This window comes from Punica granatum, chromosome 4 (assembly GCF_007655135.1).
Source record: "Punica granatum isolate Tunisia-2019 chromosome 4, ASM765513v2, whole genome shotgun sequence".
NCBI classification, from domain to species: Eukaryota; Viridiplantae; Streptophyta; class Magnoliopsida; order Myrtales; family Lythraceae; genus Punica; species Punica granatum.
Window position 1 is genome coordinate 30,170,419 of NC_045130.1, and position 26,385 is coordinate 30,196,803.

The 26,385-nt window shown below is 38.4% G+C and overlaps 4 protein-coding genes across 7 annotated transcripts; all 4 read right to left on the reverse strand.

Annotated features, from left to right (window-relative positions):
- Positions 1–507: 507 nt before the first annotated feature.
- On the reverse strand, positions 508–4,327 carry LOC116202426. 3 transcript variants are annotated; one of them, XM_031533970.1, is made up of 5 exons: positions 3,825–4,327; positions 3,147–3,199; positions 2,512–2,589; positions 1,819–2,404; positions 508–1,298 (listed from the first exon to the last, which is right to left on the reverse strand). In XM_031533970.1, exons 1-5 carry the CDS (start codon positions 3,990–3,992, stop codon positions 789–791), a joined length of 1,395 nt encoding a protein of 464 aa, XP_031389830.1. In that variant the 5' UTR covers positions 3,993–4,327; the 3' UTR covers positions 508–788. The 3 variants fall into 3 exon arrangements, with proteins under 3 accessions (XP_031389830.1, XP_031389828.1, XP_031389829.1); XM_031533968.1 differs by having other exon boundaries at positions 508–1,301; positions 3,825–4,321; XM_031533969.1 differs by having other exon boundaries at positions 508–1,301; positions 3,147–3,196; positions 3,825–4,319.
- A 6,725-nt stretch (positions 4,328–11,052) lies between these two features.
- On the reverse strand, positions 11,053–12,266 carry LOC116202953 (agamous-like MADS-box protein AGL11). Its single transcript, XM_031534592.1, has one exon. The coding sequence runs from the start codon at positions 12,143–12,145 to the stop codon at positions 11,303–11,305; it is 843 nt and encodes a 280-aa protein (XP_031390452.1). The 5' UTR covers positions 12,146–12,266; the 3' UTR covers positions 11,053–11,302.
- Positions 12,267–13,753: 1,487 nt separating this feature from the next.
- Positions 13,754–14,297, reverse strand: LOC116204308 (agamous-like MADS-box protein AGL90). The gene is made up of 2 exons (XM_031536398.1): positions 14,091–14,297; positions 13,754–13,981 (listed from the first exon to the last, which is right to left on the reverse strand). The coding sequence occupies exons 1-2, from the start codon at positions 14,295–14,297 to the stop codon at positions 13,754–13,756; spliced, it is 435 nt and encodes a 144-aa protein (XP_031392258.1).
- A 2,629-nt stretch (positions 14,298–16,926) lies between these two features.
- LOC116204350 (katanin p80 WD40 repeat-containing subunit B1 homolog) lies at positions 16,927–25,136 on the reverse strand. Of its 2 annotated transcripts, XM_031536436.1 has the most exons (18): positions 24,750–25,136; positions 23,906–24,036; positions 23,545–23,662; positions 23,087–23,313; positions 22,831–22,933; positions 22,552–22,622; positions 22,210–22,284; positions 21,982–22,125; positions 21,687–21,864; positions 20,865–21,506; positions 20,310–20,366; positions 19,217–20,193; positions 18,702–18,827; positions 18,537–18,611; positions 18,321–18,433; positions 17,654–17,770; positions 17,490–17,558; positions 16,927–17,311 (listed from the first exon to the last, which is right to left on the reverse strand). In XM_031536436.1, exons 1-18 carry the CDS (start codon positions 24,772–24,774, stop codon positions 17,251–17,253), a joined length of 3,309 nt encoding a protein of 1,102 aa, XP_031392296.1. In that variant the 5' UTR covers positions 24,775–25,136; the 3' UTR covers positions 16,927–17,250. The 2 variants fall into 2 exon arrangements, with proteins under 2 accessions (XP_031392296.1, XP_031392297.1); XM_031536437.1 differs by lacking the exon at positions 24,750–25,136 and having other exon boundaries at positions 23,087–23,318.
- Positions 25,137–26,385: the final 1,249 nt, after the last annotated feature.

Sequence of the window (26,385 nt, forward strand, 5' to 3'; positions counted from 1 at the left end):
GAGGACATTCCTTTTCTACTAGTGCTTATCTAATACTCGTCAATCGGATGAAAAACTAAAGCTAGACTACATGAGCTTCATTGTCATACTGAGTTTCTAAGTTTCATTTCGGATGGTAGAATGTAGGATCATATGCTCGTGTTCGTCTAAGTTCCGTTTTGGATCAAGTGAAACATCAAAAGAACCTTGGAATAGTTCATACAGTCGATTTTGCTACATTATCTGTGCTTCAAGACCTCAAGAATGATTTCTGATTAAATTTTGGACAGTTCAGAATCAACATTAGTAAAAAACAATCTGCATGCTTTACAGTACATACCGTTCAATTTTTGACAAAATCATCATTTTATCTGAATGTAATTTTTGTATCGGAATGATGGTTTTGGTTAAACCGAGTAAACTTGCATAGGTTAAATGCATCACGAATGGTCCCAACCTATTTCCAGCCCGACTCAAACCAATCTGAACTACCATTGTTGCTTGTACAGGTAAAATGGCCGAGTGATCTAAGGCGCCGAGCCCGAACTTTAGGAGCTCAAATTCAAATCTCACTTTCTGAGGCTTCAAGGATTTTTCCTTCCATCTTCCTCTTTCAGTTGGTTGATGTCATAAATTGTTCAAAGCTATCCTAATTTGTCAGCTAAGACCTTTGCAATGGCCCTTTTTCCCTTATAATTAATAAAACACAAAGAGAAGAAAAGAAGCATTACATGTACAACAGCAGAGCCCTCTTGGCTCTCTACTTGAGCAGCAGCATTTGTACATCAAAACCAGACGACCTTGTATGTTCAGTCACTCCGAGCTCGCTTTCTTCCTCTTCCTGTATTTACAGATCTCTGGCCTGGATTCCCACTCCTGCCCCTTCGCGTGCCTCCTGTTCGCCTCTTCCCTCCCGCTGTGGACCCTGCAGAAGGGGCAGGACGGGAATTGCCAGCCTTTCTGGTCCTCCTGCCTGTCCCTCTCCTTGGGGGTGATTTCTGGTTATTGAGGAGACTGCTATGAGATTTCACTTTCGGAGTGGTTTTCTCCGATATGATCTCGGTAGTAGTGGAATCTTTTTCGGTGGTGGTGGAATCTTTATTACATTCCCGCGATATTGTTCTGTTGATTGTGTGCCGCAGGAGAAGAGCGGACTTGTTTTCCCTGGTGTTCTTGGCGTAGAAGACCAAGGCATTGTTAGCAAGGAGCAGAAGGTCCCGAAAGAGCTCCATTGAGGATGTGGTTGAGTGGTTCGTTAACTTTGTTTTTATCCTCTCGAGATCTATGTGCCTTCGGATCAGTTTCTTGTACCTTCCCCTCTTCTGTCACAAAAAGTAATTTGCAATAAGAATAATTACTTAATGAATAGTGTAAATGAATCCAACTCCTATACATAGCAATACAGGCGAACCAAGCTATTAGTGCCGACAAGCTGACTGCCCAAATTTGGCACCATAGTTCGGTCAAGTAAGCCAAGCTTGAGATAAGCAGTTCTTCACTCAAGCCTAATTGAGAATGCATAAAGCGAAAAACCTTGATCAAGTTTGAGATGAGTTTCGAACTCATGACTCGAATCAAGCTCGCATTTTGCAAGTTGAGTGAAACTCAGTCCTTACCAGTCAGCTCTATGACATCTGTAGTCCATTCATCATAACACAAAACTAAGGTTGTCTATGGTACACGAAGTAGGAATAAAACCGAATAGTCATGACAATTGTGGTGTATGAACTATGAAGAGTTCCATAATTTAAAATTACCAAATTCTGCATCAGAGTCGAAAAACGTAAAGTAGCAATATAACATTAGCATAGTGAAGCTGAATAGACTGCTACCAGTTACCTGGCCATCAAGCCACTGGAGAAAGACACGGGCGCTCTTGTGCTCTACGACAGAGCTGAAGATCCTCATCAGATCATCAAGTCCCTCCTTCCTCAAACCTCTGCCAAGATCAACTTTATCACATTTAGCGGATCCATTATCGCTTGTTGAGGTCTCCTTGCTCTCGCGAGACTCAGCCACAACATCGATTGGACCGACGAATTCGCTCTCCCCAACACTACCTTCCTTAGCTTCTCGGCCACAATCTTTCCTCTTTCTCTTCCCCCTCTTCTTCCTAATGCACCCTGATACTTGTCCCAGATACAAGTCCCCGAGCATACCAATCCTCGGGTCCCTCCGTTGGTCAAATGACTCAGAAATATTTGGTTTTGTTTCCAATACCTCCTCAGCAGACCAATTCATCGAAGTCTCTTGGGTGAAGCTGCTTGAAGACAGTAAGCCATCCTTCAGTGAATCTCTCCGAAAAGATTCGACTTGGTTTGGTTTTTGAACTGGTTCCAGTGATACTGTCCTGCTCGAGTCATATTCTACCTGGTCGGACTCTTCTTTCTTGGCCATGAGAGTTTTGAGTTTCGACTGCAGAGATCTGATAGAGCCAAACTTTTTAACTACAACAGAAAATTCTATACAACTAATTAAGCTTGTCCTAGAGTATTGAAAAAGCTCTACCGAGCAAAAAATCGGGCTACTGACCCTATTGAGCTTTCTGATCGCTCCAGGGCTTGCCTCAACTCTTCCATTCGTTGCTTTCGTAACTCTTCAAACCAAGCTCTAGTAGTCAACCATAAAAAACAATGATCAGGAAAAATCTCTGTTCTGATAAAGACACTCCCAAATAAGATTCAAATTGCAACCAGATCAATTTAACCAGAAAACAGAACAAAGAAAATACTCGGTAAAAGAAGAAATTTCATCTGCCTTAGGAGATATTAAGCGAGTACTGGGGTCTTGAGTGAGTGATTGCTTGGTAAAACAATAGCATTCCATATCACAAGTACAGGTTTAAGATTCGAAACACGGGGATTGCAAATCATAAGTAGATCAAACCACCTTTTCAAGTATCTCGACTTGACATAACATAACATCTTACGAACTCTCTACGACAATGACCTAATACGAGAGAAAGCCAGACATGCAAAAAATGGTGAAGGAAAGAAAATCCAGTGGAACAACATAAATAGATGAACCCACCCTTTCAGTTTCATGTACCTAGACTCGATATAACATTTTGGTACAACATTTATCAACTCTTTATGACTATGACCTTATACGAGGGAAAGCTAGAAATGCAGAAAATGGTTAAGGAAAGAGAATCATGTGGCACTTACGAGCATCCCGAGAAACGATGTCGCAAATCTTCATACTTCGCTTTGCAGACCTGCTAAACAGCATCAATAGGCAATATTTCAGATTTGCAAACGAACACAGAAATGAACGGCTTACGTATAAGAACTCCACATCCTGGGAAGATTTTGGCATTAGTAGATGTCTTCAGAATAAGAAAAAGCACAATGTACTTCATCTATCAATTCTAGCAATCGCGCTTTGATCAAAGACGAGATTAACGGGCGAAAATCATTTTGAACATCCGTCCATCTCAACTCAAACTTGCCAAAACAACTTGAGTTTTCCTATAGCAAGACTCCTTTCCTTGCCAAAGCTTCTAGTTAGGAACTCTGATTATATATTTTCCTTTGCACTAAAATTGCCTCTTTCCGAGTCGAATTTTTTGCGAGAATTTCCGATACACGCGAATATCAATTATGCCTAAAACATTAGAACTTTGAATCAAATACGTATATCATGCATCAAAATACGAATATGGAAGGTCTCTCGGCGCTAATTCGGCCTACTTTATCGGAAAATAATTGCACAAGAACAATCTGGAGAGCTCCCATTGATACAATTAGGAAATCACAACCACCATGAAATTACGGTGATTTATTAAAATAATTACGACAACATAGAAAAATTAAATATTGATGATAAAATATAGAAGACGTGACCTCGGGGGTGAAATCGAAAGGGCAGAGAATCCGAGACCGGAGCTCAGACGCCACCATCTCCCAATCCCGCGTACCATGCCGAAGAACGGCACCGCCGAGGAGAAGCTCCTCCCACGTGCCCCACCGGCCCGGCGCCGACACCGTCACGCCCACCGCCTCTCCATCCATAAATCCCGGCTGTCGCACAGGTGGGCAGCCCCTAGACGGAAATATCCCCACGACCACCGGCAAAGTCTGCTGTCGGAAACCGGGGAAACAGAAATTATGGGTTGCCGAGAAAAACGGTCAGGAAACCGCAGGGGTGGTTTCAAATTTCTGATTAAGGTCAGTTTTTTGTTTTTTTGGGGATTTTTCGTTTGATTAAATTAATTTATCAATTATGGCTGGGAACTCTGCCATGCGTGAGAGATGGGGTTGACGGATTCCATAAGTTGGTTTGACAGAGAAATCAGAATCATCACAAACGACGAACAAGGAGGAGTAGGAAACGGAAGTTGCAGAAATAGAATGTTACCACATACAAAAGACAATTTCTTTTTTCTTTTTTTTTTCTGGGCAATTAATTTTTCATTTTTATTCGTTTTTTTATGTGCATGCATTTGAAAGTCTAATGATCCGTTTGTTTTCAGGGTTAAAATAACAAAAATTTTAACTTTAACTTTAATTCAACTCACTACACAATAAAATACATATTTTCCAAGTCAAAAATTTTAACTTTAACTTTAACTCAACACGCTACATAACATTTTGTCATTTTCCACAATCAAAAGCAAAGTTACTTTAACTCTGAAATCAAACGCACAATAACATACCCAACCAATCCAAGTTCGAGTCACTTAATTCACTAAATGATAAAACTCTTTTAAATTTTTTACATTTATTAAACTCAAATCGAGACCGTATTTAAAGAAAATAAGAAACGAGAACTAACTAGTCTCGATTCTTTTTATTCTTTTTAATTATTTAATTTTTTTACTCTCAGCTGATTTCCACGGCATACTTGTAGTTTTGACGTTTGTTTTGAATGTTTTCTTGACTGTCTTGAGGAAAAAGAAAAGAAGGAAAGTAATCATATTAGATAAATTAGGCATTCTATATCCCTAAAAGTAATTATTGACCTATCTATTATATTATCCACCAATATTTTGCCTCTGATAAGGAATCGGTTCTTTTTCTTATATATATATATATATATATATATATATATTTTCGATAAAACCGCGGGATGACATATTGTCGAAGACTGCCCCAGGTCCGCCATTGGTTTATTTATGACCATGAATTCCGTTTTATCCTCTGATAATTATATTTCTATTAAGGCTATCTTCGACATAAATTTAAAAAAAAAAAAAACTAAGGCTATCTTCTGGCGTGAATTTTTGGAGCAACTTTGTATCCGATTACCAGAGAAAGCCCACATGCCAAAGAAATAGAAACTAAAAAACATCCTCTAGCTTGTATTGTATCTAAAGACGCGAGGAAATAGCTATGCAGACATAGAACAATGTGATTCTAATGGACGTTCTTGATCTAGACAGTCATGGAAAAGTACCTCTATGTCGGTAACTCTCTCGGTCAGATTGATGCAAAGTTGATATATGCTCAATCCTGTCTCCGGCGGGGAGAGTTGATCATAAGAGACATGAAAACAAGAAGGGAATCTTATATGTATGATGCATTCATATATCAAATTCTAACGTTGATTACAAGTATATAATAATTACAACATATAAAGATGTACATCCCATGATACCATATGGAAATAAATTTTGATTCTATGGTATGTCCTAAACAAAATTGGCAACTAAGTCAGCTATCGTATGTACAGATAAATAATGCCAATTTTGGAAATGAATCCAACTAATTTAAAGTAGAATACCGCCAAGTATTTTTCAGGTCATTAAAATAATAAAATCACAATTTTGTTTTTTTCTTTTCTTTTTTATCTTTCCTTAAATGACAATTTTATCTTTTCTTTTTCACTTTCCTTAATTCTGACGTCAATACGGATATGGTTTTGTACTTTTGTTTGAGGTTTGGCTGAGTGATCAATTGCAGTATAAAATTGGAACAAAGCCACTACATAAACAAAATTGTCGCGTTGATTGTCGTCTATTGACTCCAAGTGGAAATTACCCTCTTCTCCTTTTCCACACTTCTTTTTTTTTCTTTTATGTGTACCATGGCTTTCGAAATCTAACGTGCTCCGACTAATCTAGTTCGAATTTAGTCGGTTCATACTTCTTTTTCTTTTCATTTTGTAAAAGGGTATACTTTTTATATCTAGTCTACTATTATAACATTCTTCTCCCATTTTTTCGATTACAAATGAGGTACAATGAAAAAGAAATCCTAAATAACTAATAGGGGCACAAGTAGTCCCACTAGGTATCGAACTTGTGACCTCCGGGTCAACAGGCGAGAGCGTCCTCCACTGCGCTATACTCTCTTTCAATAATAGGAAAAAAAAAGTAAAATAATATATTTTATAAATTCACCGAGCAAAACATCCAATGAAAAGATAATGCCCCAAACTAGTTACTTTCATAGGTAATAAATTAAGAAAATGCATGAACTTTTGGACAAATTCAGCGGCGAATGCTATAAAACTTAAAGTTATATAAAGAAGAACCAATGGCACATGAAAAGAAATTGGAAAAATTAGAATAAAGTAGAGAGGAACCTGATCAAATCTTGTGAAATGACCAAATTGGTGTAAGACGGGATATTGATACCAAATAAGCATGCACAGTGTGCATATATATATATATAGTCCGGAAAAGTTCTGCAAATTATTTCCTTAATGACTATATGAGGAAATTTCCTATTCATTAATTTTTTTACTACAATTATACTTATATAGTAGGCATAAGTCCCGCGCCTTCCTGCGGGGTAAGCGACTCATGCGATCAATAATTAGTTGAAAATATTAACTTAATTTTATAATAGTTTGTTCAACCGAAAAATATTAATTGTATGCAAATTTTAAGCAATTGTCCAAAAAAATGATCATATTCTAAAGCATGATTGATCTCAACAAAATATAAATAATCTATAACTAAAATTTTGATATCTATTGCACATAAATTGTGATGAAGAGTAATATGTAAGCAAAGAAAGATCCTAAGTCAGATTTCTAACTTCACCAATATATCATCTTTTAAAATATCATGTGCCTTTGTATTTAAAAAATTGAGGATCGTTTCCTTATGCTTGAAAATTATAACCGTTAATATGTATTATAAAATTTTTACTATCTATATGATTGGTAAGTTTACCATTTATTTTATTTATCTTATATCATACTTCATATGAGAAACTTTTTTTTGGTAAATTCATACGACAGACATTCATATTATTTAATGTTCAATAAATAAATAAATAAAAGAAATAATCATAAAAATATATTTTGATATAAATGATAAATTTAAATATCTTTATTGGAAATTGTGGATCTTCTGCCTAGTATTAAGTACCATACCTAATAGAACTATGGTCATTTGTAATATTATGGTTTTCCTTATTAGAATGCGAAAGAAAATTGAAGGTTGAAGGGTTAATTTAGATAATTATTGAAGATAAATATATCATTTATAACATAAAAACAGAAAAAAAAATGATGGTGGTAACTTTTGCATGTTAATATTGTGAAAATAATTTTATTTGGTTATTAAACAAAACTAACAATATTGTGTTTATATTTAGTAGGTAATATTTGAGTATAGGTTCTATTTATCTAAAATTTAATGTACTTTAATTTCATATAAGTATGTAAAATATCATGCACTAAAATAATGAAGAATGAAGTATCAGTATAGGTTGTATTTATCTAAAATTTAATCTATTTTAATTTTATATAAGTACGTAAAATGTCATGCATTAAAAAAAAAGAAGAAGAATGAAGTGATCAAGAGTGCAGGCTTTAGTTTACCCTTACTAGCCAAAAACAAAAGAGAGAAAGATAAGAAAGAGTACGAGCAATAAGAATCGATCTCACGATTTGACATTAAAGAGTCTCCCTCTATTTAAGAAAATGCAAAAATAATAAAGAAAGCGAGAAATTTGATGACATGACACGTGAAAAGGTTAAACAAGAGTTAGTTTATTAAGATCCTCCTATGTATATAGCCAAACAGTAACGCTGTCGGTTCCGTTAGTTAGTTCAAAGATTAAATTGATATAATGACTAGGCAAATTGATATAGTTTCAAAATTAAATGTTTTTCGTTACATTAGTTACATACTAAAAACTTGAGGGTATGTTTCAGCTCTCTTGAGACCAAAAAACCGGACAACTTCCATTTATTTCCAAAGATACGTTAAATACTTATATTTCCAGAAGAATCCAGAAAATTGCTAAAAATAGGAAATTGAAATACGAGTTATTAGGCAAAAAAATAGTAAAAATGGAGATCGGAGCGTGCCACGCGAGCCTCCCGAAGTTGCTGGGCGTCACAAGCACGAACAACACTGGACAGTCTATCGGGCCAACTTCGGAAGAGTGTTTCTATCTCCACAGGACTCGGATTTCTGTGTTCTAGGTGTTTGTGGAAACCTTAAACAATATGCTACAATTTAGAATCAAACGGAAGTAAAAAAATATGGAAAAAATGTCAAAAAACTAGCTCGAATCCTCTGTTCATCATGTTCATAACCGACTTTAGAATGCGATATTTTTCAAACGATTCAACAAAATTCGGTTATGTAAGATCTTGTAGCATCATACTGATTTAAGCAATGAAATTATATAGCAATTCCGGTCAAATAACATAGCTACGATAATCTGCCACTAATGAGCCTTCAAGCTTTCTCTCCTTAGAACCTAACGAGCTACACCTCAGCTTCCGAAGTTGAGGGTCACCCCATCTCCCAAAGCCCTAAAATCAGTCAGATTGAAAGCAGTCGCCCTCAGCCTCGAGAATGGCCGGGCCGTAACAGGGGCGGCCACACCAGCCCCGAGCCATTCGAACAGGGATCTTCTGGGGACATTGCGCTGCCACAAGAAAATCGACCTGAAGGCGACGACCTAGAGGATGGCGAAGAGGCCTTATGGGAGGAGAGGAAGGCAGATGCCCAGAACCTGCAAAGGCCATGGGCTTCAATCATTGCTATGTAGGTTTGGAGGAAAAGGGCAGAAGATTGGGATGAGGGTCTGTTTCCGTTGTGGTTGCTACCGGTGGGGATTTGGAATTGAATAGTGGGGGTGAGGGGATTTAAGCATTAACGAAAGGATCTGCTTTGGTTTGTGCCGAAGAAGAAGAATGAGAATGAGAGGAGGAAGAAGAAGAGTAAATAAAGACAAATGGGTTAAATATTTTGGTAGGACTAATTTGATGTAGCACGAGGACTAAATTGATGTAACAATTTGCACCATTCAACACTGTCAGTATTAATACTTAACGATATGACCAAATTGATGTGGCAGGGGACCAAATTGATGTCGCATTAGGACTTGATTGATACAACCACCCCACATAATGATCAAATTGATGCAACTGTAGCATAACTGATGTAACTGCATAAAGTCAGGGACTAAATTGATGTAACCGTGCAAAATCGAAGACCAATTTGATGCAAGAGTACAAAGTTAGGGACGAAATTGATGCAAAAGTGCAAAGTCGGTGACGTAAAAAATAAGTCTGGGACGAAATTGATATAACTTATGAAAATCATGACAAAATTGCCTACTTACTTTAAAAGAATACAAGTTGCTCTAATAAAAAATTTAGCCAAATCCTTTTTTCTTTTTTTGGTAATTGAACTAAAGCCCTCTTTAATCCCGGATGACACCTCACTTTGTCTTTCACCCAAAAAACCCCACTTAACCAACGTGGATTAGTTCAAGTGATTTGACGCTTATTTCTGTTAAGCAAGGTCTCGAGTTCGAATCTTATTAATGGAGAAAATCTACGTTGCAAGAACTTTACTCCTTAGTGAGCGACCCAGCTTGTCTTAATTAGTCGGGGTCTAATTGTGCTTCCAAATACTATGATTCACGCCAAAAAAAAACCTCACTTTCTCCATTGCTAGTTTCATTTAAGGCAATAATTGTGAAATCGTTTTTTTTATTTTCGTGTTTTCCCATCCACGTCCCTCTTGGAAAATGCACAAAAGAACTTTGTTTTCGGGAAAAAAAAATAGAAAGGAAAACAACACGGTGAAGAAATTTGTGACTTGTGTATCTCAATCAGCTGAACAAATGTCAATATACACATGAATTACACACATATTCCTAGGAATAACACAGACAAAACCGAACACCAAAAAAAGCACTTGGTCTTCCCTTACGATCTTCCCCGTCATGGACCGCAGGCTCCTTCCCAAACAACCTGACCAGAATGGGCATTCAACCACATGGCGTGCCGTGCGGAAAAGGTTGGGAAGCAAATTCTCGGTTCCAAACAGCCTGACCAGAATGGGCATTCAACCACATGGCGTGCCGTGCGGAAAAGGTTGGGAAGCAAATTCTCGGTTCCAAACATCGAATGTGACAGCTGCCATGCATATGTAATAAGGTATGGGTCGAGGAGAAACCAACCGAGCCACTGTTGCCCTCCAGGTGAAACTATAGCGTGCATTCAAAAACTGACCCAAGATTCCGATTAAGGGACGAACTCTTTGAGAGAAACATAAAATGATAATATTTTCGATTTAGGGGGTGACATAAAGATTTTCGTCAAAAATTGGATCATAATATATAAATTTTCTTATAATGTCAAAATTTTAACTGGGAGGAGGCGACTGTCCCCTCGGTCCATCCCCGCTTGCATTGACAAATTAATACATACATTACTTATGTGTGTGTGTTTCAGCACGGATGGTATACATCATGTACTCATCATGATCCGCCCGTTTACGGTGTTTTAATTAGGCCTACGAAATTATTAGTTAATATAATGTTTGATTGTCGCTGCCTCTACATCTATCGTCTCCTTTATTGTCTCCGCATTATTAAGCTGGGAGAGAGAAATTTTAACTGTTGTGCAATCTATTTAATTAATTATTTACCTTCGGTATCACACATGTATTATAATGGAGAAGCTATTGAATGATATTATCTCGGATAATTGTTATAATTATTCTTCATTAAAGAATTTTTATTGGTTTTTACTCATCACATCATTTGAAGTAGGATCATCTAAAATTTTCTCTTTATAATGAGATGAAATCCACTCAGTTAGGGGTCCAATGTAGTCATGAGAAGTTAGTTAGTAAATGGGCCGATAAACAGAAATATAACTAGTAATTTTTATTATGTATGCTGCAATTGCACATGTTCGTCAAATAAAAGCAAAATAGATGTCCGGGGGCTTAGTCCCAAGAATAAAAGTTCCATCACATAATGATCTGCTTAATCACAATTGAGCAAATGGATGAACCTCCAAATCTATGCTAAAAACCCTAACAAATAATCACAACAATTGAATGTAAACAGATGAACCTATAAATCGATCTATCTATAGCTAGAAACCCTAACCATTAATGGAAATATGTACCGTAGACTGTCACTTGGGGTTGATGTGCAGCGTGGAATTGGTTGAATGGTGGAGGCGGAAGACTAGCATTATTAGCATGCATCTGATTCTGAACAACATACCGATAAGGATTATCATTAGCTGCATACTGGAACAGAGTGGGCGGCAGCATTTGATCATTGCTGGGCTTCGAGTCGTGCCTGCAGTATAGTCCGGTTGCGGCGCCCGGTACATAGAAAGAGCGGGTCGGCATCGGCTGGTGGAATATTAATCCACGGCGATCAGACTCGCCGAGCTGTGATGATCCCACCATTAATGGGTTTGGGGCGATGTTGTTCGTCTGATCCTGCGGCAGCAGCAGGGCCGCTAATTCCTTCTCTGATTTCATGGCCTCGAGCCTCTTCTTTGCACTCTCTAGCCTGTGCCCTAGAAGGGTTTTGAGCGATATCACCTCCTCTTCCTCCGACAAGTGGGCGATCAGATCGTCGCAGGTCGACCTGCGGGCTTTCGCGAGCTCTGTGCCAAGCTTCCTCTGCCGGTCCAGAAAGTACTCATCGAGACCCACGACGGCGCCCCTGATCTTCGTACTGCGGCGGCCAGTGCCCACCTCGTTCTTGTAGCGATTGATGATCCGGGCAACCTCGTCGGGATTTGGGGGCCAGATTTCCGGCACATGAGGGCAGTCGCTGATCGCCGGAGTGCCGTAGATTATCACGCACGTGTCCACTCCGCACAGAATCGAGAATTCCTTGGCCTTCTTCAGCAGCCCGGTCTTCCTCTTCTCGAATGTTACCCTCCTCGACTTCTCCTTCCCGATTAGCTCGAGCGCCAATCTTCCCCGACCCATTGAATGATGTCGTTAATTTCACGATTAGTTTCTCTGACCGAACACCTTCTTAATTAGTGGACTGGAGCAGAATCAGATTTGGTAGGAAGGGGACGGTGGAGCGTGACTGTGTGTTCTTGCATATTATGAGTCTCTATATATAAGGAAGTGAAGTGAGCCAACGGTAATAATTTCTCTTGCCAGCTAATTAATTATGTTCATTTTAGGAAATAATATCATAGAGAGTATCTTAACCTATTCGTGCATAGTTTGTATTATTTCCCAAAATTGATGTACATATATATCACATTATATACGATTCTTTCATATACTAATATTTTCAAGATGATTTTTTTTTCCTTAACACTGATCGTTATTTTTTATATTGTGTCCATTGATTCTCACGCTAAGGAAAATCTTATCTTAGAAATTATATATGTTTACCTTAGCCAGTCCAACAGGTACAGATGAGATTCTTACTCCTGTATGCACATGACGTTTAATGGCCAAACTAAAGTTTTGGCTCGCAAAAACGTAAATGACGTTGAGATTTTTAAAATCAAGATTAAAACGTTTGGCTTTAGATGGGAAAAGCATCAAATGTGGTGATTTTATATTCAATTTAGCCTTAATTGATTAAAGTCTGATCGTGCAAGAAGCTCCCCAATTGTGGGCCAATTTATTTTGTCTGGCCGACTTCAGCATGCGTCCATTCTTGTGCGTCAAGGATCTCAGACAAAATCTCATCCAGGGAGTTCGATAGTCACCAGTTAGCCAAAAGAATAACGACTAAAGTCATATGTACCTCTTCGTTTAAACAAAGACAAAATATCATTAGATGATCCTATTTGAATCGTGGGTTAAGGAGAATCATGACCTTTCCTAACGTGAAATTCAAATTAAGGAATCAGCGGTGAATGAATAATCCGACAAGTTTAATCTCCTGCAAAATTGAACATCAGGAAAAAAAAAATCTTTTCGGCAAAACCTACTCTTTTCTTCGGCAAGAGCATAGGTATTACAAAGCCCTTCATAATAAAGATAAGGATAGTATACCAAGACTGAACATAAAAATAATTTATTGTTACATTCTTTACCTTCTTTAATATAGTTTTTTTAAACACTCCTTGCGAAACTCAGTATTTGTTGAGTCACATATAGGTGATGCTATATTACGTATAAAAAAATGCATATCTAATACTATATTATTATTTATTATAAATCTATATGTAATATATAATGGCGAAATAAAAAAGCATGTTCAACAGGATTGTATCATATGTTATCCCATGATTTATCAGATAGTGACATATTTCAAGCCCTTAACTCTCTATTGCATAGCTTCACCCACAATAAAGCTTCATTTTAATTAATAATAAAAACAGTCTCTAAAATATTAAATAACTCTTTAAAAAGTTTATATTTCTAAATTCATACACGGAAAATTAGAGAAGTTAGAGAAAATTAGAAAAGTGAAAATCTCTCCTCACATAGAATCTGTGACAATTCCCTCACTCTCTGTCTCTCAATTTTCTTTTCTTTTATAAATAATTTCCTCTCTCCGTCTCTCAGTTATTCATTCATTCATTCATCCATTAATCCACGATGGTCAGATTTGCCGAGTAGTGATCATCCCACCATTAATGGGTTTGGGGCGATGTTATTTGTTTGATCCTGCAGCAGCAGGGCCGCTAATTCCTTCTCTGATTTCATGGCCTCGAACCTCTTCTTTGCACTCTCTAGCCTGTGCCCTAAAAGGGTTTTGAGCGATATCAACTCCTCTTCCTCCGACAAGCGGGCAATCAGATCTTTGCAGGTCGACGTGCGGGCCTTCATGAGCTCTGTGCCAAGCTTCCACTGCGGTCCAGAAGTACTCATCGAGACCCAAAACGGCCCCCCTGATCTTCTTCGGACGGCGGCGGCCAGTGCCCGCCTCATTCTTGTAGCGATCGATGATCTAAGCAACCTCGTCGGGGTTTGGGGGCCAGATTTCCAGCACATCAAGGCGGTCACTGATCGCCGGAGTGCCGTAGATTAACACGCACGTGTCCACTCCGCACAGAATTGAGAATTCCTTGGCCTTCTTCAACAGGCTGCTCTTCCCCTTCTCGAATGTTACCCTCCTTGACTTCTCCTTCCCGATTAACTCGAGCGCCAATGTCCCCCGACCCATGTGGTGATCGATTAGAGTGCGTAGATGCGCGAGCAGCAAGAACTGTCAATACGTGCGCGAGTGGAGGACTGCTGGGCTTACTGTTTGAGACGGCTCTTTTCGCTCTTTGGCGCTGCTGCACGCTCGAGCTGCTTGCTCTGGCGTTGACTGCGACGCGTTTCTGCCGCGGTTGAGGCTTTCTCTGATACTTTAGGACGACTTTCTATAGAAGAAGATAGACCATAGAATTTCATAGCATAAGCCAAGAAATTTTCCGTTAGCTTTGTTGGACCAATAAAATGAAGTATCCAGGCTCGGTTTAGAAAAAACCCAATTGGCAGAAAACTTCCATAATCCCTTCCCGACCAAACATGAATCTTTCGATTCATTTGGCTCTCACGCTCAATTACTTCAACCATTTACTATCAAATTTCCCTATCGTTTTTTAATGTAATGAGTCTATCCAAGCGGTCTTCGTAATAGAAGAGACATTTGACGATAAACTCGTGCTTGTTTAGAGGGATAATCATAAATGATTAAAGTGTGTCGTTCATGGTACATAAAAATTTCAGCCAAAGCCCAATTGGAAAATCCCAATTCATTGGGCCTTTCAATACAATCAAATAGAAAGCTCCAAGGGTGCCGTAGTCTAGGAGCCCAAACTATGTGATTAAATAAGTCCTCCTCTATCTGATTATTCTGGTGTGGATGGCAGACATGCCTATACTTCTTGGTTTCAATAGGCCTCTTTTTTTTTTCCTGTAAAGTCGGGGGCATGGGTCAAATTACAGAGAAACAAGAATAAGGCGGGGCATGGTGGCCCCTACAATGTCACCTAACAACAGCAAAATAAGCCTCTTTACAAGCGTTATTTCTATCTACTATTATCTAAAAATAATAAAATTAAGCACTATCACGTTGAAAGGTTCTATACATCTATCCTTTCTCAACGCATTTCTTTAGACAAAGACTCTGTTTTTTTCCTTCTTTTGGATGGTAAATATTTCTCAAACCTGTTGGCGGGTTTCTTTGTATGTGTTATCCGGAAAGAGGAGGACTCAATGATTATTCATTCGCAGGAACCAGAAGTCAAAATTTTGGTAGATAGGGATCCCATAAAAACTTCTTTCGAGGAATGGGCCAAACCAGGTCATTTCTCAAGAACAATAGCTAAGGGCCCTGATCCATGCTTCATAATTGGAAAAACGAGCACCGTGGAAATACATGCCACTCAGCCAAAGAAAAATAATGGAATGTTGCCCGAAATGGGCACTAAATACTTTTCGGGAGATCTCCTCCAAATCACAGGGATCTTCTATAATTTCGCACGTGAGATGTTATTTCTTGGTTTCGTCCAATCATTAATAACTTGATTATTTTTAGATAATAGTAGATAGAAAAAACGCTCGTAAGGAGGCCTATTGAAACCAAGAAGTATAGACTTGCTTGCCATTCACACCAGAATAAATGGAGTTTTCCGAAAAAACTTGCTAGTGGAGGAAGACCTCCTAGGGATAAGAGACATAGGGCTAAAGAGAGAGCCAAAAAAGGATCTTGCTTCCTAGCTTCATATAATTCAGAAAACACTAGTTTTCTTGAAACCTCTTGCTCGTATCTCTCATCAAAAGGTGCTATTGCAAAGTGATACATTCTCGAAGAGCCGTATATTCTTCTTGCTGATCAACAATAATTACAATATCAGGCAAGCCTATCATATATTTAATCCCGCCCGAATATGTTTGCACAAGAATACCAATTACAGTACCTATTATCTAAAGAGGAATCCTTCCAGTAGAATTGGCCATTTATCCCGCTTCCGTCCACCATTTCATCAAGTTGTCATGCTAGCGACATAAACAATCATAGATAATTATGAGATGGATTTGCACGTTTCTGTTCTTTATTTCTATTCCTTGATGATTAAATTATATGCATTCATCAAAGAGAATATAGTGTGGTGGCACACGCCTTCGTCTAATGACCAAGAGGTCCCAGGTTCAATACTCATGTGGGATTACCCGTACACCTTTATTTAATATTTAGAATTTTTATTTCATTATATTAAGTTCATTGGCCTTCTTTGTAATCGAAAAAAATTATATGCATTCATCAACAAATTCTTAAATGGTCAAAATGTTAATATTCCTTGATAAGATAACTATGATGAGAAATCATTTTTCTTTTTTAAAAGCAGAAACTAAAAATTTTCATTTATATAATTTGAGCCTGTCCATTTGAATACCATTGGATTTGTGTAGGCTCTAAACCGTGTCCTTAATCTCGGTGATCTCGTATAATACTTTGAACCCTTCCTCAATCTATAAATGTCTTAGCGTTATTTAAAAGAATAAAGAAATAAAATGATACATGCCAATTATTAAAATTTCTTAAAATTTTAATAATTGGCACGTATCATTTTATTGGGACAAGAGAGCATTAGTCATCATTGTCCGATTAGTACCATTGCGACTGTTTTATTTTTTTTAAAATTCTCATTTTCTAATTTTCACTTTTAGCCCCTCTATTAGTATTTTCAATTCTCATGATCATGATAGTAGGTCATGCGGTTTTCCCATCCACGTACCTCTTGGAAAATGCACGAAGCAATTTTGTTTTCGGAGAAAAAAAAATAGAAAGAAAAACAACACGGTGAAGAAATTTGTGACTTGTATTTCACTCAGCTGAACAAATGTCAATATACACATGAATTACATACATATCCCAACGAATAACACGGATAAAACCGAACCGAACCGAACAAAAGCACTCAGTGGTCCCTTACGAATTTCCCCGTCATGGACCGCAGGCTCTGCTTGCTAAACAAGCTGACCTCATTGGGCATTCAACCACATGGGGTGCGGAAAAGGTTGGGAAGCAAGTTCTCGGATCCACGCATCAAATGTGACAGCTGCCATACGTAATAAGGTATGGGTCGAGAGAAACCAACCCAGCCACTGTTGCCCTCCAGGTGAAACTACGATTGTTGAAGGACGAGATTCAATTCCTGAGCGCACCTTGCAACAACACCGCCGCGTCTGGAATGAAGAATAATGATCAATTTTTTCCCTTACCTGAAATTCTCTACCACTCCGTTCTTATGAAGCGAAATTACATGCCAGCAATAAAATGAAGGTAACAACTAATGGTACTTCTAGTCCATGTTTTTGGAACTATGCTTCGAAATTACAGATCAAGCAGGGCGAAGTTTTATACCTTACAAGAAGAGGGAGAATCTTCTGGATCTTTTGGAGCTGGGCAAAGCACTGATTACAGCACTCTCTCCTGAAACCGATAACATTCGCAGAAGGGTAAGGTGAGACCACGGAGCCAGATAAACACAACAAACACAGACATGAATAAGAAGTAATGGACCAAACCTTTGCTCTGCATGAAGATCGACCCCAACAGTCGGGGGCGCTGAAACAGTGGCAAACACCAACGAGCCAAAAACTGCCACTAGCTTTAGTAGCATCTCCAAGGAAAGACTAGTGTGCCTGTTAATTGACCAACATGAGTCGATCAATAAAACTAAAATCCAGAAAGGCTGTGGAAAGGACTGCGTAACCTAATTCTAGGATATCGGTGAACTCTGTTGTTTTCCTTTTTAACATAGGAAAACATTATATTAGATCACCAGTAATAGACATGGATAATATATTCCCAAATGAAATGCATTCTAACACGTTTTTCATATATTCACAATCATTTTGAAGAAGAAAGAACGGAATTAGCAACCAAAAAAAAAAAAAAAAAAAAGACGATAATAAAGAAAAGACGGTAAAGAAAAAATTAAAAGCGTATTAAAAGCATAGAACATATGTCCGGAATCAAACATTTCATGATCACCGTCTCATGGAGAACTTTCATATAGGCCATCAAACATAATTCGAATTGTTTTCTGTTTTCAGAAAACAAGAACACAGGACTGGAATTTTGCCAAAAAATGAGCCAAATTTTCAAAGTTTGTGACGTTATGCTTATCAAGTCCCACAACTAAAACACCAAAGCAGACGACTTCTTCAGACTATGATTAAGAAAAGTTACCTTTCGATCTTGCTATCAAGCAGACTGACAAGCACGGGAAGCAAGGAAGAAAACAAATCCAAGTTGAGCATATCCATTTTCTCCATCAGAATCCCAACAACATCTGCCTGAACCTATAAAAATTGAAAAGAGTCTCGGAAAAGCCGGGCAAAATAATTTAAGAAGAAGAAGATGATGAGCCACCACAGGTCATAAAATTTTCTAGTAATTACTCACTGAATGATCCGGGAGCTTCCTCATTGCATTTATTGCACCTTTCATATCATTCCTCTCAAAGAAGTGTCGTATCACCTACAATAATGAAAATGAATTTCTTGACTAAATTTAAAATCATCATTTCTTGAAAAAGAAAAAGTATTAACACACACAAAATGAACTCACCTGTAACTTTGTCAAACGAGATCTAAGGGTGCTCAAGAAAACTTCATGGCTCTCCATTAAAACTTCGGCAACATCCCTATCATCTGCAGAGTCTGGTTCCCTCCCCAAAATTTGAGACTCACCCATCTGCAACTTGTAGCAGGCATCATTATAAACATGAACCTGATGTTTACTTGCTGAGATTTAACGAACATGACATGTAAACGACATAGTGTTACTTTTCCTAGCTAACATGATGCATGAGCAAAAATATCATTTTGCGCCTTTCTTAAAGATCTTGTGTTGTTAATCCGAATTTTCAAACTTATGCAAATGAGAAATTATAGCAGAGGTTCAGCCGCGTCGTGTTAAATCTCCGTTAGAATCACTGTGCATCAGCAGTTGTCTGTGCAATCCCATTCCATTCTCCTCTAATTCCTACATCTAAACATGGCCTTAGACCATGCCACTCTAAACCTCAAGTGATGCAAAATTACATTAAACCCTCCTGTTATGGGAAGGGGAGGAAGCCTTACCTGTGTAGTGGCCATCTTATCAATAACAGATACCGTACGAAGAGGGATATTACTCTCTTGATCCTCCATAGTAGAATTAAATCTCTCTCTTTCTTCAAAGCTTCCTGCGGCTGCAGTAGTTCTCTCCATCACAGGTAACACACGATTAGCCGCTTGATCTTCAGGAGAGCTTAATCTCTCTCTTCTCTGAATGCTTCCACCCAAACTTGGGGGCGTCCTCTCCCTTGAAGGCGCAATACGTGAAGAAATCCTAGTTGGTTGATCCTCCTTGCTATTAAATCTCTCTCTTCTTTCGAAACGACCAACTTGATTTGGGGGCACCTTGTCCCTTCCAAGAGCTACGTTAGGAGATATGATGCTCGCAGATTGATCTTCCTTGTTCAACCGTTGTCTCCGTTCAGAGCTACCAACTCGGCATGTAGGTGTTCTATCCTTTCCAAGTACAACATTAGGGACCGCTGTGGCTTCTCTATCTTCCTTGATACTGAGTCGTTCTCGTCTAACAAATGCATCCACCTGAGAACTCGGAGCTTTATCTCTTGCAAGCACAACCACATTATGAGATACAGCAGTCTCTTGGTCCTCCTTGCTATTATGTCGCTCTCTTTTATCAATGCTACTATTTGGAATTGGAGGCGTCTTGCTCCTTGAGGGCTCCATGCAAGGGATCAGCCGACTAGTTTCTTGATCTTCCGTGCTTTTAAGCATTTCTTCTCTGCTTTCAGAGCTACAAACTGAAGTTGCAGGAGTTTGACTGCGTGCTGAAATTAGGCTAGGGGAACTATCAGTTGATTGATTGCTACTGCTACTTACAGTTTCTTTCCTTTCGAAACTCATAGGAACAGATGTGTTCGCTTTATCTGTTGCAGGCAATTCTTGAGGGGGAGTGGCCGTTGTTTGTTCTTCAGCACTATTAAGTATTTCCCTCCTTTCAAACTTCTCGACCAAGGTTCGTGTTCGGCCCGGGACGACAGCAACTGCTCAAAAAATAAAAGCCGACAAAAAAATGAAAGAGAGATCAAAGAGATAGAAAGATAAGTCCTGCATCAGAGATTATAACAAGAGCATGTGTAATGAGTCAGAAGTGGCGAACCTCCATTGACGATCTTGACAGGTGTTATCCCTTGCCTGCTGCAAAGAGATTCATCGCCTGAAATATGGTAAGACAAGTTTAAGATTTCATTGCGACTAAAGTCACCAGAAAAAAAGAGGAAAAAAAAGAAGAAGAAAGAAATTAATGCAGGACTAACCACAAATCTGCATATCAAGAAATAAAGACACGTTTACATGCTAAATCTTAGGACAACTTTTTACAATTTGGAGATATCTCAAAATTTTTGCTAACAAGCTTTCGACTTGTCGCACATACAGTCAATTTCCTATATATTAACGATTAAAGCAAGTGGAATAGGAAATCAGAATCAGTAATCTAAAGAACTTGGCATCTTAAAACTTATGAATCAGATAAAACGAATGTCCAGGTAAGATTTCATTTGAGTTAGTAAGCATGTGCATCAGTTTTTCAAGAAACTTCATGAAAGTTTCTCCAAGTAAATACATCCGTAATTAACAGAACAAACAAAAGGAAAAACCACGACAAAAATAAGATGCAACCATATGGGCTCACTATTCGGATATAATCACTCACGATTTTCATCTTTGGGGGTTTGGGGCAATGTTTTGTCTATCTTCTCAGGCACGTTCTTGATATCAGAACAGTCTTCTTGAGGGGATTCTTTCGGAGTCCCGGGAGCAATCTTGATGCCAGTGTCTAAAGGACCATTGAAATCAACCTTTGTCTCACTAAAAGTTCTACTTTCAGAAGAATCTGATAAAGTCTCGACATCAAATCTGGTGCTCGACAGCCTCCGCCTGTGTGCAGTAAGCTTTGGTAACATGGGATCAGAACTATCAGAAATGCTCTTTGTTTCAGAGATATTTTTCATTTCGGCAGTTAAAGAAAGCCCCTCAGCATCGAGTTTTGTAGTTGAAGGCCTTCTTCTATGGGCAGGCTTAAGCAACATCCCTGGTTTCGTCCTTGAAAAGGTGATGGATTCTTTTCGAGGGACAGAGCTGTCTTTTCCTTCTGCGCTTTCCTGAAGAGCAACGTCAGGCACTGAAAAAGATTTGAGAAATGCTTGCTCCCTTGCTTTTTCAGGAGAACCTTTTGCAGAGGATGTATGCTTCTTTACCATCGGACTACCAATGTCAGGGGAATCCAATGGCAATATTATTTTTGGAGAGCTTAAGGAACCAACTCTCTCGGAACAAACAGGATTTCCATTGGCAGCTGTGCAATATACAAGATAGACTGACCACATCAGAAATGGCACTTGCTACAATCTAATTATGAACATATAATAGAAGTCCGAAGACAAGATCTTAGACTATATGGCACTTGCCTCTAGCTATATGGATGAAAAGATAACAATTAAAAACACCTTATGAATAAGATGAATCGAAGACTTACTGTCCACATATATGTTCTTTATCTCTTTCGTCTCATAATCAGGAGATGGACAGCGTAAACTTGAAATTGATCTCTCATCACTCCCTTTTTTCACTGAATGGCTTTTCTGGAGGTTAAATTCATGTTGCATGACATCCTTTTGTGGAGGCACTAGATTAGCTCCGTAAGGCTCAATGAGCTGATAAGAAGGCAAAATTGGAAAGCATCAAGCTTTAAATGTCGAAAACAGCAGGCACATAAAAGAAAAAGGAGTACTTTCCCTCCTCATATTTTGTCAGGTGATAGTTATAAATACCGATATATCTGAGACCCAAACTCCGACCGAATTTTGATAATAAGAGCAACCTAAAAGTTTTCCTTCATGGATGCAGAGATCACTGAGCGTGGACCATCCCATGTCAATGGAATCATGACAAATTACGGGCTCCCATGAATAAACCTACAATTCATAGATATGTAATAATGACTTAAGTTCTTCAAAATCAGATTACGTGAAAATTTCTAATATGGGAACATTTCAGACCTTCAAGCTATCATCCAATCCACAGAATAAGGTCCTCCCATCGGGATGAAAGGTGATTGAACGAACTCCTGTAGCCTGGAGAATCATTACTATATTGAGCCAGGAAGTGAACAGAATTTTAATACTTACGGTAAAGAAAACCAAGAATCTCTGGCATTATAGCATAAGGTACGACTGCTATTAAAATCAATTGCTATTGCAGAAAGGAGATGGCAGATTGTACAGACATACATAACTCCAATAATTACACTAAGGCAAGACAATAAATCATCAATTAGTTAACTTTTTTATTGGATGCACATGACCGAGCCTCTTAAAAAATTTATGCAGGTGGCCGCTTACCTCAGGCCTAGTCGATCCAATCAGTTCAAAGGTCTCCAAGTCCCAGAATTTCACAGTTCGGTCAGCTGATCCTGAGAAAATAGATCTTCTATTATATAAAATAAATTTTCAGGGTTTTGTCGAAGAAATTATTGACAAAGAATTGAACACACAAAAAAAAAAAAAAGAGCATTTGAACACTACAAGAGGAAATGCAGAACATTTCCATCGATGAATTCTTACAATTAACACATGAGAGACAGTTCAAAGGGAAAAGAAATATAGAAGCACTCAAATCACCTGTGGCAAGAAGAAACTCCAAAGGGTGGAAATCTATGGATCTGATGTGATTCTCATGGAACTTAAAATCGTGCAAAAGCTTTCCAGCTGTCAGATCCCACACCTTCTCAATAGAAACAACCCCATCCAGTTCAGAATGGAAGAAGAGAGGCTCAAGTTGAGAAAAAATTGAAGCAAGATTTGCCAGCTAATTCAATGAATTTGAGCTAAATATTTATTGTTTAACAAAATTCATGTGATGAACAAAAAACTTTACCTTGACAATATTATCGTATCCACCAGAAACCACCCAACGACCATCAGGAGTGAATCTAATAGTACTAATGCTTCGTGTATGACCCTTATATGTGTGTATGCAACCCTTCTTTCTGATATCCCATATCTTTAGATTAGTGTCCATGGAACCGGATGCGAAAAATTCTCCGAAAGGATGAAATTCCACAGACGTGCAATTCGATCTGTGCCCAGTAAGACCACGAACCACTACGCTTCAAGAGTAATAATAACAGATGAGACTAGAAGTTCACATCCAGAAAAATTAGTAGTTTGCATAATAATTATATGACGTGAGGAAATCAAATTCGGAATGCTGAGTTATCCCCAAAAACAGAAAGAAAAAGAAATATAGAAGGCTGGGTATTTATGGACTGAAGATTCTCTTTCCTTCTGAATAAGTGGAACTGCTGATCAAGCAATAAGAAGTTATGAACATACTCTTTGCTTCTTCTAAGTCCCATAGCTTTATGACCCCAGAGGAAGCTCCACCAAGCACCAAAGTTTCTGCTGAATCAAAAGCCACGGATTCTACTGGACTTGTGTGACCACAGAGGCTCTGTAGGATGAATAAAAGGAAATGACGTCACGCTACATTTTGGCCACTTGTTTGAGAGCCCAAAACCAATTTGGTTTCTGAAAATTATGGTTGGTTTCATCTCAGAGGATGTTGAAAAGGTGTTATATTTGATAACACGAACTTTCCATCTTTCCAGCAGCTTAGTCTACAACTCCGGGCAATAAGTACTTTTCATCGTGATCCAAGGGAAAATATAGTAACATAAAGCTACATCAAACTAACCATTAGAGAGTTTGGTTTCCCAATTGCCCATAGATTGACTTTGTTGTCCTCTCCACCGGTGAGAAAAAGCCGGCGTGCTTTCTTCCCGATACTGAGACAGTTGACATTGCCAGAATGCGCCACAAATTCCTCTAGGATTATTCTGTTAAGGAAATTAAATGCATACTCCCAGAAAATGAAACGAAGTGTAGAAATTCAAGCACTGCAAAAGCCAAGCTTTAACTGAGCTGGACACAGGCCAAGAGTCCCTTTTACGACCACACCCTCTAAATTTCAGCTCATTAAATCTGTCTCTTTCTAAGTAACAAAGTAAAAAATTGAACTCTCATGCTTTCACAAACTTCTGAGTATGTCAAAAGACCGCCCCAGCAATCTGAAATTCTCACATTCTCTAATCTAACATTCTCATGGCATCACAGATAAGATTGCGAGAATGTTACAAGTATTAAAAGTTGCTAATAACCTCTACTCACAAAGCAATGCGGGAGAGTAAATGCCTAAATTTGACAAAAGAGTCTGTTTCCAGTCAGATCCGAAGTCGCGAATTTGAACTAAATTCCTCAAAAATCGAACTTATCAAAGAAAAAATCAACTTTATAAACCCAATACGCCCACAAGAGTTAGCTCCAAGCTGCTCAAGATCCAGAAAAAGAGAAAAGCACACAACCCAACAAAGTGATTTGAGGGGAAAAAAAAAAACTTGGGCATGAAGCCAAGTCCGCCATTGATCTCCACAAGCAATTGCAACAAGCACAGCAGCAGCAAGGACCCCGGACTGGCCAAACATGTAAGCTTTAAGCCTGAGCTTAAAAATTCAAACAAAACACTCCCTAATCAAGGATACGCAGCTTATACCCACGCTTCGCCATTCCAGAGCAACCCCAGAACTGAGCTCCCCGAGCTCAACCAAAAATTCGGGGCACCTGAACTTCAACAACTCGCACAAAATCCAGACTCCACGACTCCCCGGGAGCAAGCAAGAAGCGAAATCCGAAGGGAAGGCTTCCTCTTCTTCACTCTGCCCGGCGGAAGCAAAATGCAGAAGGGGAAGAAATCCACTGTGAAAGACAGGAATTGGATTCACAGAAAAAGAGGAGGAGAACCCAAAAAAAAAAAAAATTTCTGGGTTCGGATTGTTTTGAGATTTCAACAGTGGGAAAGTTCTCAAAAGGCAGCCTTTCCTCCTCCTTCACCTTCCTTCTTGACGCGTCACTCTTGTTTGTTTTTCTTGAATTTCAGGCCATGATTGAGGCAGCTCTTGCTCTGGTGCTGGGTTTTCTCGCTTAGTTGACGAAAATGCCCTCAGAATATTACTTTTTTGCGTCGATTTACTGAATTGCCCCTGACGAGTCAAGGAAATTGTCGTCGGACTTCTGACTCGGCCTCTCAAATCTAGTGGCTTTGGATTTTCCCTGTCACCGATGCACGTTGCTGCCTCAAATAAACAATGTCCATAATTTTTTTGTTTAAATTTTATAATTCTAATCAATTTATTGTCTTCCAATTATAAAGGAAAGTCATAATTCTAACAAGGGAATAATAAAGTGAGAAAAAGAAAGAGTCACGAAAATTCCATCATTAAAAAATCAAATCTGGACAATTTTTGTTCCGGATGAAGGCACGTAGCGGTAAGCTACTCCATTCTCTTTTTTCATTTTTATTTTATTGAGTTGTCCCAATTGTGGTAAAATATACTCATACCATATCTATATCTACCTGTACCATCATAAAAGGGAAGAGGGAAATGTTTGGTTTCACATTCGCTTTCTCACGTTGTACGTGTTAGATATACTTCTTTTGGTGATTGCATGTTAGATATATTTCAATTATTAAAAATTGCTGATTTAGAGTTAATTTGAAAATTTACTCACAAAATAACTATCTATATCTATATCTATATCTATATACAATACTAAAAGTTCGGACGACACGTCAAGAATCACCATGTAAGACGAAAAGGGTTATTCCTTATATGACCCTTTGAGTGACAGCCAATATAAATGTGACCAATGACCTAATATTATATGATGACACCTTGCTTTCGAAATCGAAATGACCTGTAATGAATGAAAGACGAAAAGACTAATTTATAATGAATATATTTAATTGCCACAGTGAAATCCCATACGCCATTTTCATGAAAAGAGTGGTCGAGTGATGAGTAGAATGTTGTTGTTTTGCCCTAAAGAAATTTACCGATTTGCGGGAAACTATTGGGGAGCTTCACAAAAGAGCTTGTGAGATCTTTATATAAACTCTGATAAAGTAAAGATTTCATGCATCTCAACAAGTTCTTTTAATTCAAAGAAATTTTACGAATCTTTTTCTGTGTTCTAATAACTTTCCAGTTTGTTTTATTCCAAACTGGAACACGTGGGATTTGTTATGTTCCAGGTTTGCATTTGGGACTATTATGTTAGTCAGAAACATGCTTTGTTGAATGATTTGAATAAAATACTTGACTATGCCAATATTCATTT